Source organism: Pipra filicauda, unplaced genomic scaffold, assembly GCF_003945595.2.
Source record: "Pipra filicauda isolate LSUMZ 115617 unplaced genomic scaffold, ASM394559v2 scaffold167_size3244652_pilon, whole genome shotgun sequence".
NCBI lineage: Eukaryota > Metazoa > Chordata > Aves > Passeriformes > Pipridae > Pipra > Pipra filicauda.
The window spans coordinates 1556501-1574161 of record NW_024104184.1 but is presented as its reverse complement, the minus strand read 5'-3'; the positions used below and the strand labels follow the sequence as shown (position 1 = coordinate 1574161).

The 17661-nt window shown below is 35.5% G+C and overlaps 2 protein-coding genes across 5 annotated transcripts in view; one reads left to right on the top strand and one right to left on the bottom strand.

Annotated features, from left to right (window-relative positions):
- COG5 (component of oligomeric golgi complex 5) overlaps positions 1-17661 on the bottom strand; it is a 183460-nt gene that overhangs the window by 139395 nt on the left and 26404 nt on the right. The gene's annotated exons all lie outside the window — the stretch shown is intronic.
- Positions 6630-12728, top strand: GPR22 (G protein-coupled receptor 22). Of its 4 annotated transcripts, none has more exons than XM_027731948.2 (3): positions 6682-7082; positions 8093-8353; positions 11119-12728. In XM_027731948.2, exon 3 carries the CDS (start codon positions 11144-11146, stop codon positions 12443-12445), a length of 1302 nt encoding a protein of 433 aa, XP_027587749.2. In that variant the 5' UTR covers positions 6682-7082; positions 8093-8353; positions 11119-11143; the 3' UTR covers positions 12446-12728. The 4 variants fall into 4 exon arrangements, with proteins under 4 accessions (XP_027587750.2, XP_027587749.2, XP_027587746.2 ...); XM_027731945.2 differs by having other exon boundaries at positions 8093-9142; XM_027731949.2 differs by lacking the exon at positions 8093-8353 and having other exon boundaries at positions 6630-7082.

Genomic DNA, 17661 nt, shown 5'->3' with positions numbered 1-17661 from the left:
TGAAGAAAATAAGAGGTATTTTTCAATAATCAATTAAAAAAATTAAACTATGTTATGGATACAGATTATGAAAACGACTGAACCCAAACAAGAGAGAAAGAAAGAAAATAAACTGAACATGATACCAACATAAATCTCAATTTAGATCAACATGCACATCAATTCAGTACTTTTTTTAGCGGAGTAAATGTGAATCCAACACACTGCACTAACTTAGTTCACCTCTATCAGACTGATGTGAACAACTTCCTACATTTGAACCGGATGCAGGGGCTGACACGGTTTTAACCACTTAGATCTGTCATTCACAAGAAGAAAGGGAATCTAACTACCATCCATAGATTTTATTTTGTTGTCAGAAGAAAGCAAAGTATGCTCCTGTCACTGCAATTATGTGGAAACGTGCAGAGTTACTGTGTGTGGTCACTGAACTTTGATTTTAAGGGTAGTAAGCCTACTGGATCTTTTTCACATGTTTTTTGTAGCTCTTCAAACCAAACCAGCCAAGGAGCTGAGCAAAACTGCAATGTATAAAGTCACCCTAGTAGTAAACCTTACACTGTGGGTGATCTTAACAAAATTAAAGGGACACAATTTATGTGATACCTCTTCAGGTTGTGTTCACTCTTTACTAAGGGGCAATTTAGATCATAAGACTTGTCTCTTAATTTCAGCTAGAAGAACTGTCACTACTAGGTATGCCATCTGAACAGTTTGTCTTAATTAAAAGAAAATGGTACTCCCTTCCAATTTTAAAAAATTACTAGAAGCAAAGTCCATCCAAGATCTCTGATGAACAACTCTACAGAAAACCCTCGTCTTTTGTCACTTTGTTTTAAATTAGCAATTCCACATAAGGGAATTGCTGTTACAGCAGGAAGGTTTGTAACCCAACCCCTGCATCACGGGATTGTAACGGGGTATCTAGTGCTGCTCCAGCTGCCCATCCCACATACTTGGCTAGGCACGACATTCACAGCAACAAGGATATCTGATGGAGAATCCTGAACCAGATCCTGAAGTTTAAACTCTGCATTTTAAGCTCAGCTACCAGTGAATCCAGTGCACTATAATAAGCCAGGCAGAAAGCTTCCTGACATGTCTATATCGATGTTGATCTGCGATGCACTAGCACAGAGCTGTCAGGAGCTACGACTTGGAGACACAGCCACACAGCAGCAGGGAATAATACCAAAAACTTCTTCCAACATACAAAATATCGTGATGAAAGCAAGGAAAGTAACCATCTGGGACTTCAAACCACAAGGCAATACTTCCTCATTCTACAGCCACAGAGGGTAAGGACTCCAGCTCCAGCACATTCCAGCTACCGTGCTAAACTACTTTCCAACTTTGGGAATCAGTGTTCTTTCAGGTACACTTGCACAGGCTCACACAATGCAAGCAGGTGGCTTTTTTCTTTGTATGTCCAAAGCAATGCAAATGATATGATGCCAGAACTTTCAAAAGCCTTTCCATAATATGGAAACCCTCACTAGAACTCAGTAGCAATTGCCAACTTAGAGCTAAGAATATTTTACAAAACCAGAAATCTCTCAAATTCTCAGAGTAGTCAAAGCACAATTTTAATGAAGGAAAAACTAAATTCACAGCAATATCACAATTTTTAAAGAAAATGAAAAAATATCTTCAATTTTACAGTTAGTTAAACTTTTGCCAACAACTACTACGAGATGCAGCACCCTTAACTATGAATGTTTATACTAGAGGACAAATCACCTCCATGGGGAAAAGGTGGAGTCAGACTGATGTTATTTAAATTACTATTATATTTACCAGCCATATTTTCTTCCTGAGAATAACTGATAATACTTTTTTTTCTTTTCACTGAAATAACTGTGCAATAATACACCAAGACTATGATTTAGCTATATCACTTAACCAAATTTATTGTTATGACACGAAAAGGATACTTTCTCTACATATGAATGATTTTGCAATTGGTTGAATTGCACTGGTTTTGCAATTCTTCTTTGGTATCACCTTGTTGTGCAAAACTAAAAGAAGATACAGTTTCAGTCTAAATAGCTAAAGGGCATTCTGTAACTTACACATTTCCTCATGAGTACAGAACCTTCCAGTGCTGAAAAGGTCAACAGCTGAACTAACATGGAATACTACTGAACAAATAACCTATGCCTAACAATTACACAAACCCAAATGAGTCTTATAAGACATTCTTATTTCGTGGCATAAGTAGTTAACTTTTCTGTACTCAGGCTGCTATGCTAACATGAACTCTGCATCTTGAAAAATGAATATATATACATTACACAGAAAAATTCAAAATATATATACTATTATAGAATTTTATATATATGGTTTATGTATAATATATTTTAATATCAGTGTAAAAATACTCGCCTTTTTGTTGCTTCCAAAGGTCTTCATCTTTGCAAATACAAGAGGAAGCACAGTGAAACAACCTATAATTAATCTGGAAAATCCAGATTTTTCTATGGATGTAATTCTAAAATGGAGAAATCGAGATCAACGATGTCCCATTGTAAGACTGTTTCCTGACAAGGGAAATATGGAGCTAAGAAAGGCGAAAAAACTCAAAACCCAACCTAAATAAGTCATTACAGAAAAACAACAAAACAAAGCAAGCTGTATGGCAATCAACAATAAGAGAGAAAAAATAAGCATTAAGAATAGGACATTGAATGGAAAATTAATTTGTGGATGTCAGTCTTTACTACAGAAAAGGAATAACAGCCTTAGAACAGTTCTTGATAGAATAAAGAAAAGAGAATAAAGTACTTGTGCCAAAAGAAAGAAGACTGTTATCATCTGACTCAGAATGGTACTTATATACAAATTCTAGCAGACTTTTTTGTCATCTATTCAGCATATCACTCTTTAATAATAATAAAACCTTTATGACTAGAACTTGTGTACTGCACGAGAACCAGATTTACACCTTTTCAACATAAAAGCATGCTGCAATATGATCCAGGCCAGCAAGCCATAATTTCAGTATCAGGTAAAGCAGAACACATTTACAGATTCAGGATAACAAGGATACATCAGTGCAACTCCCAAGCCCAAACAGCTATTATCCACTGCTTTTTTTCCTTGATATGGATTTTCAACAACAATTAACAAAGTTCTTTGCAACTGACTATTGAGGAAACTAAGATGCAACAAGGTAAGAAACACGTTTTAGATATGGATCACAAGCTGCTAGAACAGATATAAACCATAAAATATCCAGAAGAGCTGTGTTAGAATTGGGCATCACACTGCCCAGAGTAGGTAAGTGCAAGGTACAGAAGGATCTATCCAGCTGGAACTGTGCAGATGCACCATGTAAATAATGCTAAACAACAATCCCAGGGCAAGATGTCCAAAATCACCTGATATCCATTTTCAAAAGTAATTCAAGCTCTAAAGACATTATGTGGCACTAAAAAATTTGTATGAGTTAGGAGCACAAGTCTCTTGCAAATATGAGAATACATGACATTTTTAGACCCAGAAGCAGTAAAATTCTAAACAGTCACCAAATGAGCAGCAAGATTCAGGCTAGGAAACAAGACATGCAGTACAAAGAAAGAAAGTGCTGCTGAAGCATTCAGGGGGCATAATCACAGAAACTGAAAAAAGAACAATGCAGAGAACAAGGGAAGTGAGCAGACACAGTCTCCCAACTGCACCAATAAAGATCTTCATGAACGCCCAGGATATCTGGATGTTAAGATAGTTTGTGGTAGGTTTTATGTAAAGTTAAAGCCTAAAATGCATTAAGAGAATGCTAAAGCTCCAAAATCAAGGACTCTGATAGCAAACATTAGAATTGGGTACTTCATTTGGCCCTGCTAGACCTTGTGATCCTAATGAGTCTTTTTAACAAAGTAAGCTTATTTAAAACACTGCAATACAAGAAGCTGCATTCAGAGTGATCTTAGCAAATCCCTAGCAAAGTTTAGACCTCCAGATCTACAGATGACCTGCCACCGTTTTGGATTGCAGTAACAGTCAATGCTAGGACATTACTTCCCCTGTGTGGAAAGTAAGACAGTAGATAAAAGGTGGAAGAGGACCAAGAAATACTCTATAACTTCCATATTTTTGGACTTCCTGCTCCCAGCAAAGCAGAACATATTCTAACAGATAATTATGACTCCTGAATTGAATTAAAAGTACTACAGGGGCGTATGCTATGGCAATTGCCATTCTCTCTACCCCTGTGTACTCGTCGTCTATTTAAATGCACTTGCCTCTGTTCCCTTATGCTCCACTCTGCTTCAAGCTCCTGCCTCTGCATTTATTTCCCCCCCACATCAGACCCAGCAGCCTCAACCCTTCACAGCTCTATTCTCTGTCACCATCTGGGTCTCCCTCTCCCCTTGTGTTGCCATTCTCAGTCCTAAGACCCTTCACCACCAGTCTCCTGGTTCAGGACTCCTGCTGTTCCCTGATATTTCTATCTTTTCATTATCCTTTCACCTCACTTTTCACTACCCTAAAAGCCAAAATACCAGGCAAATTCTTTCTCTTCCATTCTGTACTGACACAGAAACAGGTATAAGAACAGCACATTTTTCTGTTTATGCTGGGTGCCTGCACATGGCTCTTTTTGCCCACTCTTCCCTATCTACCCTTTGAGGATGATGTCATCTGTTCACACTATCTTAACTAGCATCTGCACAGCAATGGCTTATAAGCATGTCTACCCATCCACCTACTCCTGATTGCCTCCATATGGTACTGCTTCTTTTCCTGATTTTCTCTCCAGAAAACTCAAGCTTAATATATGTTCACAACTCAGCTCCTTATCATTTCTCTCAAACACTTTCTGCAGATAAAACTTCTGCCAATATCACCTTCTGTGATGCAGGTAGTCTTTCGTGACCCCTTTGCCCGTGTTTGAACCACATATCCATGCCGTATCCAAAATCCTGTTACAATCTTCCTCCGTGTGTACATCTTTTTCTTCCTAACAGTACAGTTCATCCAATACCTCCATCTTTGTTCAGGCACACACTGAAGAACTAGAAAGGGAGATGAAGATTCATCTGTTTGAATTCAGACAGGCTTCCCTACTTATCCTAAGTCATACTGAAAGTGAAGCAAGTAAACCTCTTTAATATATTAGTATTTATGCTTCCATTTCAGGAATCCTCTTTATCACATCATCAACTCTTCAGAGTTATGCTGGTATCACTGGTTTCAAGCTCTTGGGAGGTAGACAATACAGGGACAGTTCAAAGGGCTCAATCAGTTGCTATTCAGCATAGCCAGCTGGTACCTACTGATCTTCGTTCAAAGTTTCTGCAACCTTTATTTACGTATTTTCTGAATGTAAAGGAGTACAGAACAGGAAGCATGCTAGATGGATATGCAGCCATCTTAAAAAATAAATAAAGTATGCCATTACCTAAAGATAAATAACATATTGGACAGATGTCCGAAAAATAAAGAGAAAAAATAAACATGTCTGAGTTACACATGTTAATGCATTTTATAATTGCATTAACAACTTAAAAACAAAGGAGCCCAACAAAATTTGACCCAAACTGCCATCTTAATAAATGCTTATTTAATAACCCTACTTTAATACTTTATTAAATTTTTTTAAAAAATTAAAAATCTTTTAAAACAAGAAAAAAAAAAGAAAAAGCCCCACACTCCCCATACTCAATTGAGATTAAAAACTATCCATAGAACATTTTATACTCAGGTATTTTTAACTACTTGTTTCAGCAAACAGATTTTTAAAGATATTATTTTGGAGTTTATACTGAATTTATTCCCAAGGTTTATTTAGCCAAATACTAGTCAGAGCAGATATTGTGCTACATTTCTCATTATGTGGTTGTGAGCATTGTTTATACTGATAGAACAGATTCAGAAATAAGTTATGAAACAAAAAGTGAAAATGAAGACACCCCCTCCAAAGTGAAGGTCAAGAACATCATGTGAGACATCCTTACAAAAACCTGTTAAGTCTTTAGCAAAATTCATGAGGAACATACAAGATTTTTTTTAGAAGTTAACATTTCAACAAAATTGACAACATTCACTGCTATACATACACTGTACATGGTGGTGGATCCTAAAAATCATTCTTTTCTGATTCATGAATTAACTAAATTATCAAGTCATTTTAAGGGTCTGAATAATCACTGTGAATCCTAACATTAATTTTTCTAATATACATGCAGGTACCAAGTTGTGCTGAAAATAATTTATTGAACAGAAGACCTAGGCGACCACTTGCATACAAACATGTAAGATGAGATTCAGCATGGCTTAAAGAAGCGGTATTATTTCAGAGATGCTCTTAGGACAAAAACTGGAAAAACCCCAAGCCACCAAAAACCCTCAGAAATGGAAAGTAGGCAAATTCAAATATAGATTGTTGGAAGCTTTTTAAGTAATAAACGTTTAATCCTTTTTTTTTCAGTGTCATGTGGTTTCCAGTGTACACAAAGTAAAGAGTGAAAAGGTAAAAATAAAACAGGCATACCCTTAATATATTCCAGAATTCATAAATCATTTGTAAATTTAGTCCTTTTATAAAAGAATCCTTATATAAATCGGGGGGAGGGAGGGCATCAATCCCATATATGAAGCACAATTTAAGCCCAACATCACTGACCAATCAAAATTAGTGAATGCACTGCATCTCTCTGCAGTGAGGAGAAGCGACAAGGTAGGCTGTCATTCTGCAAAAGCTGCCCATCGCAAGCTTTCCTCTCAGAAGCACTGCTCTTCTTTTTTAGAAAGCTTGAATCTCAGTGGTGTCTCTGGAGACAAGAAGCCTTCAGTATGTTAAATTACTTTCATTATGTATTTTCAGATGCTTATTGATTCTACCGTAGGAAGAGTGGGAGACTGCAGCAGCCTGTAAACCAGAACTAAAGCAGTTGTATACATTAGCAGTATGCTGAAACAATGGCACAGTACAGGCACAAATTTTCATTAAGGTCATTTTTTGAAGATATGCTTATTACCCTCTTTCCCTTCTACTCTGCTAACAAGTGAACAAAATGAATCCCTCCAACCTGGAACTGCTTCACCTGCATCGAGAATTTACCAAATCTTTAGTGGAGGTAAGATCTGTTCCTTATTATGGTATACAGAATAAGCAACATTTAACAAAATTAAAAAATAGGAGAAAAAAGCAAGAGATCAGATTCAACTTATATTAAGTACTGATATATTGTTATATTTGAGGCCAGGAAATATTCAAATGCTATTTCCCCCTCCCCATTAAAAATACAATGGTAGAAAAATGTTGTTCTGTATTAAAGTCTTATAGAATATTAAGACGCTGTTTTGTTCATACAACATAAAGACAGTACAGTTTAAGCTCATACAGTATTGGGAAAACAACCACATAATGCAATTGGGAATATGTTTTTCCTCCCTCAGCAGTATTTCCAAATATTGGCAGTTAAATACGTTTCAGATTTATTCAGTTACTCTTCGAAGGATCAGACAGTCTGTAATTAGTGTATACTTATTGTTTTATGAAGGTTGGCTAATATGACTAATCTCTGATTGCTTAAGAAATCTCCCTTTTTTGTTGTTTTCTTTTAAACTCATTTCTTTCATTGCCCTGTATATTCAAGCCATTTACTAAGAGCATGGATTTGCTAAACATTTATTTCAAGAAAGGAAATTGTAGCAGTGTGCAAATTAACCAAAAGCATATTTCCTATAAGGCTCATTAACTGTGTTCAGTTTCTCATTAAAAGACAAGAGAGTTGTGTGTATAAACTACCTGCTCACCAGAGCTATAAAACTACATTTTCTAGCTGTAGTCACAGACACTCGACATCCAACAGTTATTGCTTCTAGTCAGGGGTTTTCGTAACCTGCACTATCCGGAGAACAGGAAACTTGTCCAAAACAACTAAATTCATGTAAGCTGAAGGAAGAATATGATTTTATTAGCAAATAGAGAACACACTAACTGATTTTCTATGTAATCTGTAAGGTCCAATTTTAGAGATCTGTTATTCATGAATTAAGTGATATTAGAAAATATATTCTTGCATTATTTTATTTTGAAATTATAAGCCCTACTTTTAACCTTTTTTTTCCTCCCCTTCACAAGGGCATGCAGCAACTAATTCAGTTTTACAACTGACAATATGAAGAATGCAGTTGACCGGGTATCTTTGTAGCTGTATGACCTACAAGCAGCAGGATGCATCACTAAAATGTATTCTTAAGACATAAAGGAATTAGAAACAAAACATGGAACACACTTGTATTACCATTTACGTGCATGACACTTCAACAATATACACGGAAGACTAACACATCTGCTCAGATTTTCATTAAAAGAAGAGTGCAATGATTGATTCTTAAAATGGTGAGCATTTCTTAAAGAGGGATTTATAATTTAAAACCAGAATTGTGGAAACTACTGATGCATGAAGAGACAATGAAACATGAAATCTCAAAAGGAAAATATGCATACTTCACCAGCAAGCTGAATAAAGGTTTAACCAAGCTTTTTCTATACTACTCATTAAATAACTTATTTGTCATAATGACTAATGGATATTTTTCCCTCAATTTTATGATGCTATGTATTCTCCTTAAATCAAAATAAACCAAATTAGGTAACTCATGGTTACTCTCAAAGCACATGAACTGGATTTTATGATGTATAGCAACTTCTTTGACTAAGCCATCACTCAAAAGTAATGAGCAGGAATATTACAGAAAGAAATACGCAACCATAAACTAAAGGATGTCTACATGCACTCTGAAAACAGAGATCAGAAATTATTTCTCTTTAAACCTGGAAAAAAAAAGCAGGCTGCTACAAAATGCAACAGGGGAAAGAAATTAACGTCACTTAAAAGAAGGTTTATTTGTTATTGCTGGCTTGAAACTCAGAACAGACACACAGAATATGCCCTGCTCTGTAGAAGTATCTGAGGCAATTAAGAAGTCCCCGTGTTTAATCAGAATTTTTTGCCGCTGAACTGCAGGAACAAAAAAAAAAGGAAAAAAAACCTGCAAGGAATGAAATAAGAGCCCAGCTACCACTTGATTTCCAGGTTACATGTCAAAAATCTCTCAGTTGCACCATGTATCAATTTATGACAAGCTGCTGCCACGATCTGAAAGGCCCTTGAGGCTCAGAGAACAGGTAGGTCGGCAGTCCATGCCCCCACCTCTGCTCAGCACTTGCAGGGAGCAGGGACTTACCCAGACAGGCGATGGATGTGCGGGGTAAATGAGCTCCCTGCCTTCATGTTTCTGCTTTTATTTAACTGAAATAGGATCAATGCAACAAGGAGGTGATGTTTAATCTATTCATTAAGACTCTGCACATCTGAACTTCTCTGTTTTCACAAAATTTCAGTTGGCATAATGTTACGGTGAGACTGTCATTTGTTTTAGCAGATCTGCTTTTGATTTCCTCCTGGCTTTTGCTAATACAAAAGAACTTCATTTATCCAGCAATGCATTTGGAATGGTTTCTTGAAATCCATTCACAGCCAGGACAGCATACACAGAGGAGATTGTATTCCTGAGGGTTAATATAAACAGAATAGAGGTTGCCTAAATTAGAAATGAAACAAAGCTTTTGAAATACTTTTTGTTTCATTTCACACCTGAGATTAATATATTTTAATTTACATCTTCTTTTATTTAAAAGGCACATGTGAAATAGCTGTTGAAGAATAACAAGAATTTCCATCATACAATTTGCAATTAATAGTATTGTTCAATTGAGGCTTTTCAGAACTGCAGATGAAATCCATTTGCATACTGTATCCCAAGTGTGCTTAATTCATACCTTCATTTTAAAAGAGCTCATTTTTGTTCACCTTAGTGCTATCCATTTTAATGTATTCAGAATAGAACAAAGGTCGGCATTCAAAGTTATTTTCATGCCAAGTACATCCCTTCTTAAATTTAAAGCTACCTAAAAAAATATAAACCCTCAAGTATCACAGCAAGAAATTGAATAACCTCTTTTATTTATTCACTCAATTATAAACTCAGGAGCTGCCTGACAAAATAAACAATACAAACATCAGGTATTACATGCAGATGCTACATTTACGACTCATCAGCATGTGTAAAACAAAGCAGGTGAGCCACAAAATAAAAAATCTCCTAGATGTAACAAATGCTACTTTTTTTAACCTCACTTATTCCTAAGAGAAACATGCTATGTATGTAAATCTGCTGGATTTAACTGCAGTTTGTAAAAAAACCAACCAAACAAACAAAAACCAAAACAGAAATCAAAACCAAAACCCAAAAGGAACAATTTTCTAAGTATTATTTTCTAAAATTATTTTCTTAAATCTATTCTGGAATAAAATTAAATACTCAGGCACTCCATGTAGGTGCTTATTTCTTGAAGAAATTGAATACTCAAATCAGAAAAAGGAAATGTAGTATTTTATAATAAACTCCATTTCCCCAAACCCACATAAATTTTGCATTTGGAATTTTATATACTTATATAAAACTGTTGCAGTGGCAAGCATCATACATGCAGATAAAAGATAAAAAGAGAAAAGTGAACAGAAAATTTCAAGCTCTGTAAAAATCTCCTGAATTACAGAACTTCCATTTCAGCCCACAACACAACTGTAAATTTCATAAGAAAGAGGTGGCTAAATTGGCATAAATAATTAAAATGTTCTTTTTATGATACATAAGCAACAGTGAACCATGTTCCTATCACTTTCTTTTTCCACAAGAGCTTTTTAAAATGATCTTGAGCACTAATTTGTTAATACTTAACAACCTGCTCCTAAAATGACCCTCAAAGCAATACAAAGGCTATGCACAAGTACAGTTTATTCAACAAATGGGCCTTTTGTGAAAAACCACATCACTATAAACAAAGCCTTGCCTCCTTAAGTGGAAGCTTTTCACTTTTTTTTCTTTTTTTAAGCAAATCCTGCTTTCTTTTTAAAAGGAAAGACCTTATTCTAGATCCTCAGGCTTTTGAGTCCGTGCCAACTAAAGCTCTAAACATACTGTAAATGAAGAGTTTGGTAAGAATAGTTGCTTTTCCTCCCTCCTCCTTCCCCAGGATTTGTCTAAAATAAGTGTTAAAAAAAGCAATCAAATAGATCCATATTTTATTTCACCTTTCAGGAGAAAAACCAACTGCAACAAAAGAATGTGTTTCTCCCCCATTCTGGAAGTCAACATGCAGTCTGAATCTAACATTACAGTTCGAGATGCCATTGATGACATCGATACCAACATGTACCGACCACTGTCATATCCATTAAGCTTTCAAGTTTCTCTCACTGGATTTCTGATGTTAGAAATTGTTTTGGGACTTGGCAGCAACCTCACCGTGCTGGTACTTTACTGTATGAAATCCAACTTAATCAATTCTGTCAGTAACATAATTACAATGAACCTTCATGTACTTGATGTAATAATTTGTGTGGGATGTATTCCTCTAACTATAGTTATCCTTCTGCTTTCACTGGAGAGTAACACTGCTCTCATCTGCTGCTTCCATGAGGCTTGTGTCTCTTTTGCAAGCGTTTCAACTGCAATCAACGTCTTTGCTATCACCCTGGACCGATATGACATCTCCGTAAAACCTGCCAATCGAATTCTGACCATGGGAAGGGCTGTGATATTAATGACATCAATATGGATCATTTCACTTTTTTCCTTCCTGATTCCTTTCATTGAAGTCAACTTTTTCAGTCTTCGAAGTGCAAGTACTTGGGAAAATAAGACACTCCTGTGTGTGAGTACAAACGAGTACCACACTGAACTAGGAATGTACTACCACATTCTCGTTCAGATTCCAATATTTTTCTTCACTGTTGTAGTAATGCTAATTACATACACCAAAATACTCCAGGCCCTAAATATTCGGATTGGTACAAGATTTACAACAGGACAAAAGAAGAAAGCCAGAAAGAAAAAAACTATTTCTCTGACCACCCAGCATGAGACTACAGATGTGTCCCAGGGCGGTGGAGGGAAAAACGTTGTCTTTGGTGTAAGGACTTCCGTGTCTGTCATAATTGCTCTGCGCCGAGCTGTAAAACGGCACCGGGAGCGACGGGAACGGCAAAAGCGAGTCTTCAGAATGTCCCTCTTGATTATCTCAACATTCCTTCTCTGCTGGACACCCATCTCTGTTTTAAACACCACCATCTTATGTTTGGGCCCAAGTGACCTTTTGGTAAAGTTGAGATTATGTTTTCTAGTAATGGCATATGGAACAACTATATTTCACCCTCTACTTTACGCGTTCACGAGGCAAAAGTTTCAGAAAGTTCTGAAAAGTAAGATGAAAAAGCGAGTGGTTTCAATAGTGGAAGCAGATCCCATGCCAAATAACGCTGTAATACACAATTCATGGATAGAGCCTAAAAGGAACAAAAAGATTACCTTTGAAGACAATGAAGTAAGGCAGAAATGTTTAGTACCTCAGGTTGTCACTGACTAGATTTCAGTATTCACCAAAACACATCAAACGGAATATTTGAACAAACTGTAGAAAAATACTGCCAAATAAGAAAAAAAACTTTTTTAACTATTGGCGAGACTGTATATTTTCAATATGTATGTTAAATAGATTAGATCTTGTATATTCAATTTCTTCATTATGTAAGATATATGTTGCATGGCTGTTTGTTAGCGTAACACCATGTGTATATTTGTCAAAAATATTCAAGTCCTCTTTTTTTAGAAAATAAATAGCCTTAAAGAAGTGCAAACTTTTAAAAATATTTGTATGGCTCAGTTTCTCTGTAAGTATAAAGGAATTTTTAAAGAAAAATTGCACTTGGGAATACTTTTCTGGAGCACCAATACAACATTTTGCATGATACGGTATATTTAAATTTAACTCGTAAATAGTATTGATCAGAGGTATTCTGAATGCTATGCAGCTACAACCTGGACACATTTTGACCTCATATTTAGAAAGCCACTTATTTCAAATTTCTCCAGCATGTGACTAGCATGCACGTATAGACAAAGCCATTTACATGATGTCCTTCGGTTAATGGTTTAGAATCGGTTACTTTTTATATGGGGGGGAAAAATTCATGTTCGTCCAAAAATTGAAAGTATTTTTAAGAAAAGTAGAAAGTCTTGTGTATACAATCTCAGATCCACAGTTTCTACATTTGAATAATTACACAGTAGGGGCTAAGGGCAAAGGACAGGCTAAATGAGGGAAAAAAACACAGACAAGAAAGTTGTTGGGCTTGATGCTAAAAGACAACCAACCGACACTCCTATGCAAAGCTGAAGGGGTTAGCTAGACCTCTAGTGTGACATGGGGACCTTTTATACTGAGATTTTTCAATCACTTTCATCCATCTACACAGAAGGATATGGCTGTTAAGTGCCACAGTTAAAGACGATGATAATTTTTGTTGCCCTCAATAACTCTTTTATTATTTTTACTTCACTTCTTCTTCAATGATGTTCAGTTCTAGGTATGCAACTACTTTGTTACAATCACCAGTACTGCTAGTTACCCTACTCCTGTTTTCCCTAGGTGGCCATGGTATACCTTTCTTCTATATTCTCTTTTTCTATTTCTTCTTAAACCTGCATTGAAGAATCAAGAAACGTTAAGAAGTTACCACCATCCTAACACTGTAAGCAAGAATTAAGATATTCACTCAAACAAGTTTGACAAGCTGTTTGCACCATGCCATCCTTAAAAATTTCATAATTTCAATGAACAGTGGCTACATTGATTGAACGAGTTACCAGTTAAGGGGGGGAGGAAAGGGAAACAAAATAAAAAACTGCAAAATCAATGAGCATGATTTCACTTGTCTTGTTAGATATACTGACCAGTGTGTTACCAGCTACAGTATACTTAAGAGGCTAATTCTCAATAAGTACTAACTTACACAAAAAAAGAAAAGCAGAGCATAGCCTTGAATATGAGAGCTACTTTGACTAAACTGTTACATAGAAAATGAGGATTTCTGAAGCATTTTTCTGAAGTTGCATATACAGAAAAAAGTGTTGTTTTAGGGGAACAAAACGTTCTTTTCTGTTACATTCCTAAATTATTAATCATATGTGTATTGTCAAAACTGGTTTTGTGGTTAAAAAAATCCCAGTGTTTCTAATGTACCTTAGTTTACTTGGGCTCAGGCTTTAGCTTATCAGAATAGAACACTCAAAAAATAATACTACAACTCCATATTCTACAAAGAATAGCCACTTATGATCATCCAAATTCTACCTAGAAATTTTGCTATCTGATTGATAATAATTGATAACTGAAATTACTGTGTAACATATATTCAAATATAATTTCACCGGCTTTTCTGTGAAAACTAGCCCAATGACACCTGCATTCAACTGTATCCATTTACTGTGTTGTTTTCATCTAAGCTACTTCTAGTTTCCTACAAGAATTGAAACCCTTATTTGAGAGGCTGCAGAAGTTTTATGCAATAAGCTTTTTTTTTTCCCCATATGCTCTACATTTATCACTTCAAAAACATTCTTTCAGGAATAAGTTCTTCTGAAAAGAAATGTACCCAAAATACCTAAGTAGAAACTATTGGGGGTTTTTCTGTAGCTCTTCTTCCTTTCCCTTTCAAGCTATTCTCTCTATTTTGAACACTAGAAGAAGGAGAAAGTGGGATGTTGAGGGTTAATGGCGTAACATGATTTCACTGACTACTTATCATTTCCAATAAAGCATTCTTATATCAAAAATATTATTCATTTATTTAAAAAGAAAGAAAAGAGAAATCATAATTAACACAAAACATAAATAAGTTTACATCCCTATCTGAAATAAGCATGTAAGAAAAGCTTTCAGACTTGAAAGGTTTCTTGACAATATGACTTTACTTTTTAAAATTAAATAAATCCTCAAGAACTCCACGTTTACTGCTAAAGCTCATTCATTAGAAAGTCAGATGCAACAAAGAAGCACTTCATAGCAAAGAGAAAGAGCAGCCTAGGAATTAGTCAAAGAGATTAAGTCCAGTTTTAAAGGCTATGTCGATCACAGTCACTGATTGCCTATAAGAATATAAGCAAGTTCATTCTTACATTTATTATCTTTCATCTTCATTAAACTTTAGAAAAATGGATTTATACCATGTGGGAGTACACTTTGAGGGCTGCAGAAGAAAATTCTGCATACAGCAGGGAGCAATATAAGAAAGGATACGTGCAATCCTATATACACACAGAAGCCATTACAAAACAGAATCGTACATGATCTATACCACACGACAGATTTAACCCAAACAACACAAAATTAAAGAGTAAATAGTGAAGACACACTGCATATCCTACAGACATAGAAGAGGATTTTGAGAGGGATATGAAGGTGTGCCGTGGGTGCTTGACAGATAGACTAAAACAGAATGCAAAAAGAGGCAGCATCACTGGAGAAAAAAGGGCAAATACATGCCACAGTATTGTACAATCAGAAGCCCACTACATTCTTAAAAATGATCTCACCACAGTGAGTCATTAGTTCAATTACATTTCACACCATTCAGCCTAAGGCAAGCAGAATTGTACAGGACTACAAAAATACGAATTCCAGCAAATACATCTCAGAAACACAAGCAAGCACTGCCAATTTCCACACCTTCTCTGTCCCTGAAGTATTGGCTGATATCTTACTATGTTGTTTTCTAACTGCAAATGCATTTCCATTCAATTTTACATTGTAAAATGAGGTTATCCCACACTGAAAAAACAAAAAAAAAAAAAGAGATGAGTACAGTACCAGTATCTATTAGAATATTCAAGAAGCACACCTCCACACACTAGTATATCGCAAATCAGTAGTACAGAAATGTAAATACATCACAAATATCTAGTTTCCAGCAGGTAACAATTTTTATGGACTACAAGGCACTGCTACATAGACAGAAGTTCTGTTTACTTATTAGTGCCGGGGAATAGGAGTCACTTCAGTGTTTTCTAAATATATTAGATTAAAAATGTATGCATCTGCATACACATCAGATCAATGCATCTCCCTTCAATGTTATGTAAATACACACATGTCCGTATCACATAATTACTATATATCCACAGACACCAAAAGTGAGGCTCAACTTTAGCACCTATTTTATATTCGTAAGAGGACTTTTCGGTAAGAGCATCATTGAACTGGACAGACAAGCACTATGCCCCACCATGCATAGACTTAAACATCTTATCTTTCCCACAACCACCTCGGGTTTTGTTGGTTTTTTTTTTCTTTTTAAATGAAATAATATATTCAACAAGACATAGGACTTACCTGGACACAAGGAAAAAATTTTCTACTATGTTAACCATTACATATACTATTTTCAGTCCACATAATACTTTCTTTTCAACATCAATGTTTGATAACTCTTTGATAATGTTTGATAATTCTTTGATAACTGAATATTCTAGACATGTGTTTGTTTCCTCTGAAGAAACTTTCAGTTGCCAATTGCCATTAAACTCTTTTGAAAGGAGAGAATACAGCATTCTTTAGCAAAGTTTCAATGCAGTATTAAAAAAACCTAGAATACATTAAATTACTCTTCCATCACTCATTGCTCAAACAAATTACCTCCAACATATAGCTAAGGACAATCAGCTTCTGTCTTAAAACCTTCCAGCTTTGTAACAGCTGAATTCCACTCCCACTTCACACATTCTGCCATAATATCACTGAATTTCATTGTCTTACACCAACTGGAAAGAATAATCTGACTCTGTTACTACTTTCTCCTTTTTCTACTTCATAGAACACTTGTGCAATTCAAGAAGCAAAATTAAACACAAGGTTTGGGTTTTGTTTTGCTGGGAGAAGGTTGAAAAAAAAACCAACTAAAAAACACATAATAACTGACTAGCAGGAAAATCAAAATCACTCACAGCTAGTAACTGTTAAATAAGAAGAATGTGAAACAGGTGAAGAGGAAAAGGGCAGAAGGTAGAAGGAACCACTGTAAGGCAGCTACGGTCATCAGGACCACAGAAAAGTGGAGGGCAACATGCAACTCTGTGGAAAGAATGCTAACCCTATTTTTTAGATTACAACAGACAAAAACAAAAGAAGAACTTATCTTTGTATCAGCGAGTGTGATATGTGGTTGTGCCAAAGTTGCTGGGAGGAGAGGGGAGAATGAGACAAACAAAGGTTTTTGATTTAAAAAATTATACACAGATAACAAACAAAACAAGGGCATGCATTATTCTACTACCTCTTTTCCTACAGATAAAGTATACATTTTACTGAGTACAACGGTATACAGAGTGCATGCATTACAAGAAGAGACCTGAAAGGTTATTCAGTGTCTGCTCCCTGTGATAAATTTAAAAAAACGCTATTGAATTTTCCCTTTAGTCAGATAATTTCAATTTGTCTGGATGCTTCAAGTTTGTTTTACTACCACAGTATGTTTTCAGTTACTGCTTCTTTATCTCAATTTAATTATTTTTGTAGAGTAATACACTGAAGGAGAAATATCATTAAACATCTTTATGTTCTTTGCTAAAATTACACTTCAGTGATTATTATAAATTGAGCCGGAATGGAAGAAATATCTTTCTGTATATTTATGTTATAGATTTCTGTACCAGCTGTTTTCATATTTTACAAAGAAACTCTCACAAAATGAAAAGGAATTCACTGAAAATGAAAAAACAGAAGATTCACAGCAGAAGTTCTGTGAT

Excerpts from the sequence above, each read along its gene's own strand:
- GPR22 (XM_027731949.2), top strand. The coding sequence starts at position 11,144 with ATGTGTTTCTCCCCCATTCTGGAAGTCAACATGCAGTCTGAATCTAAC.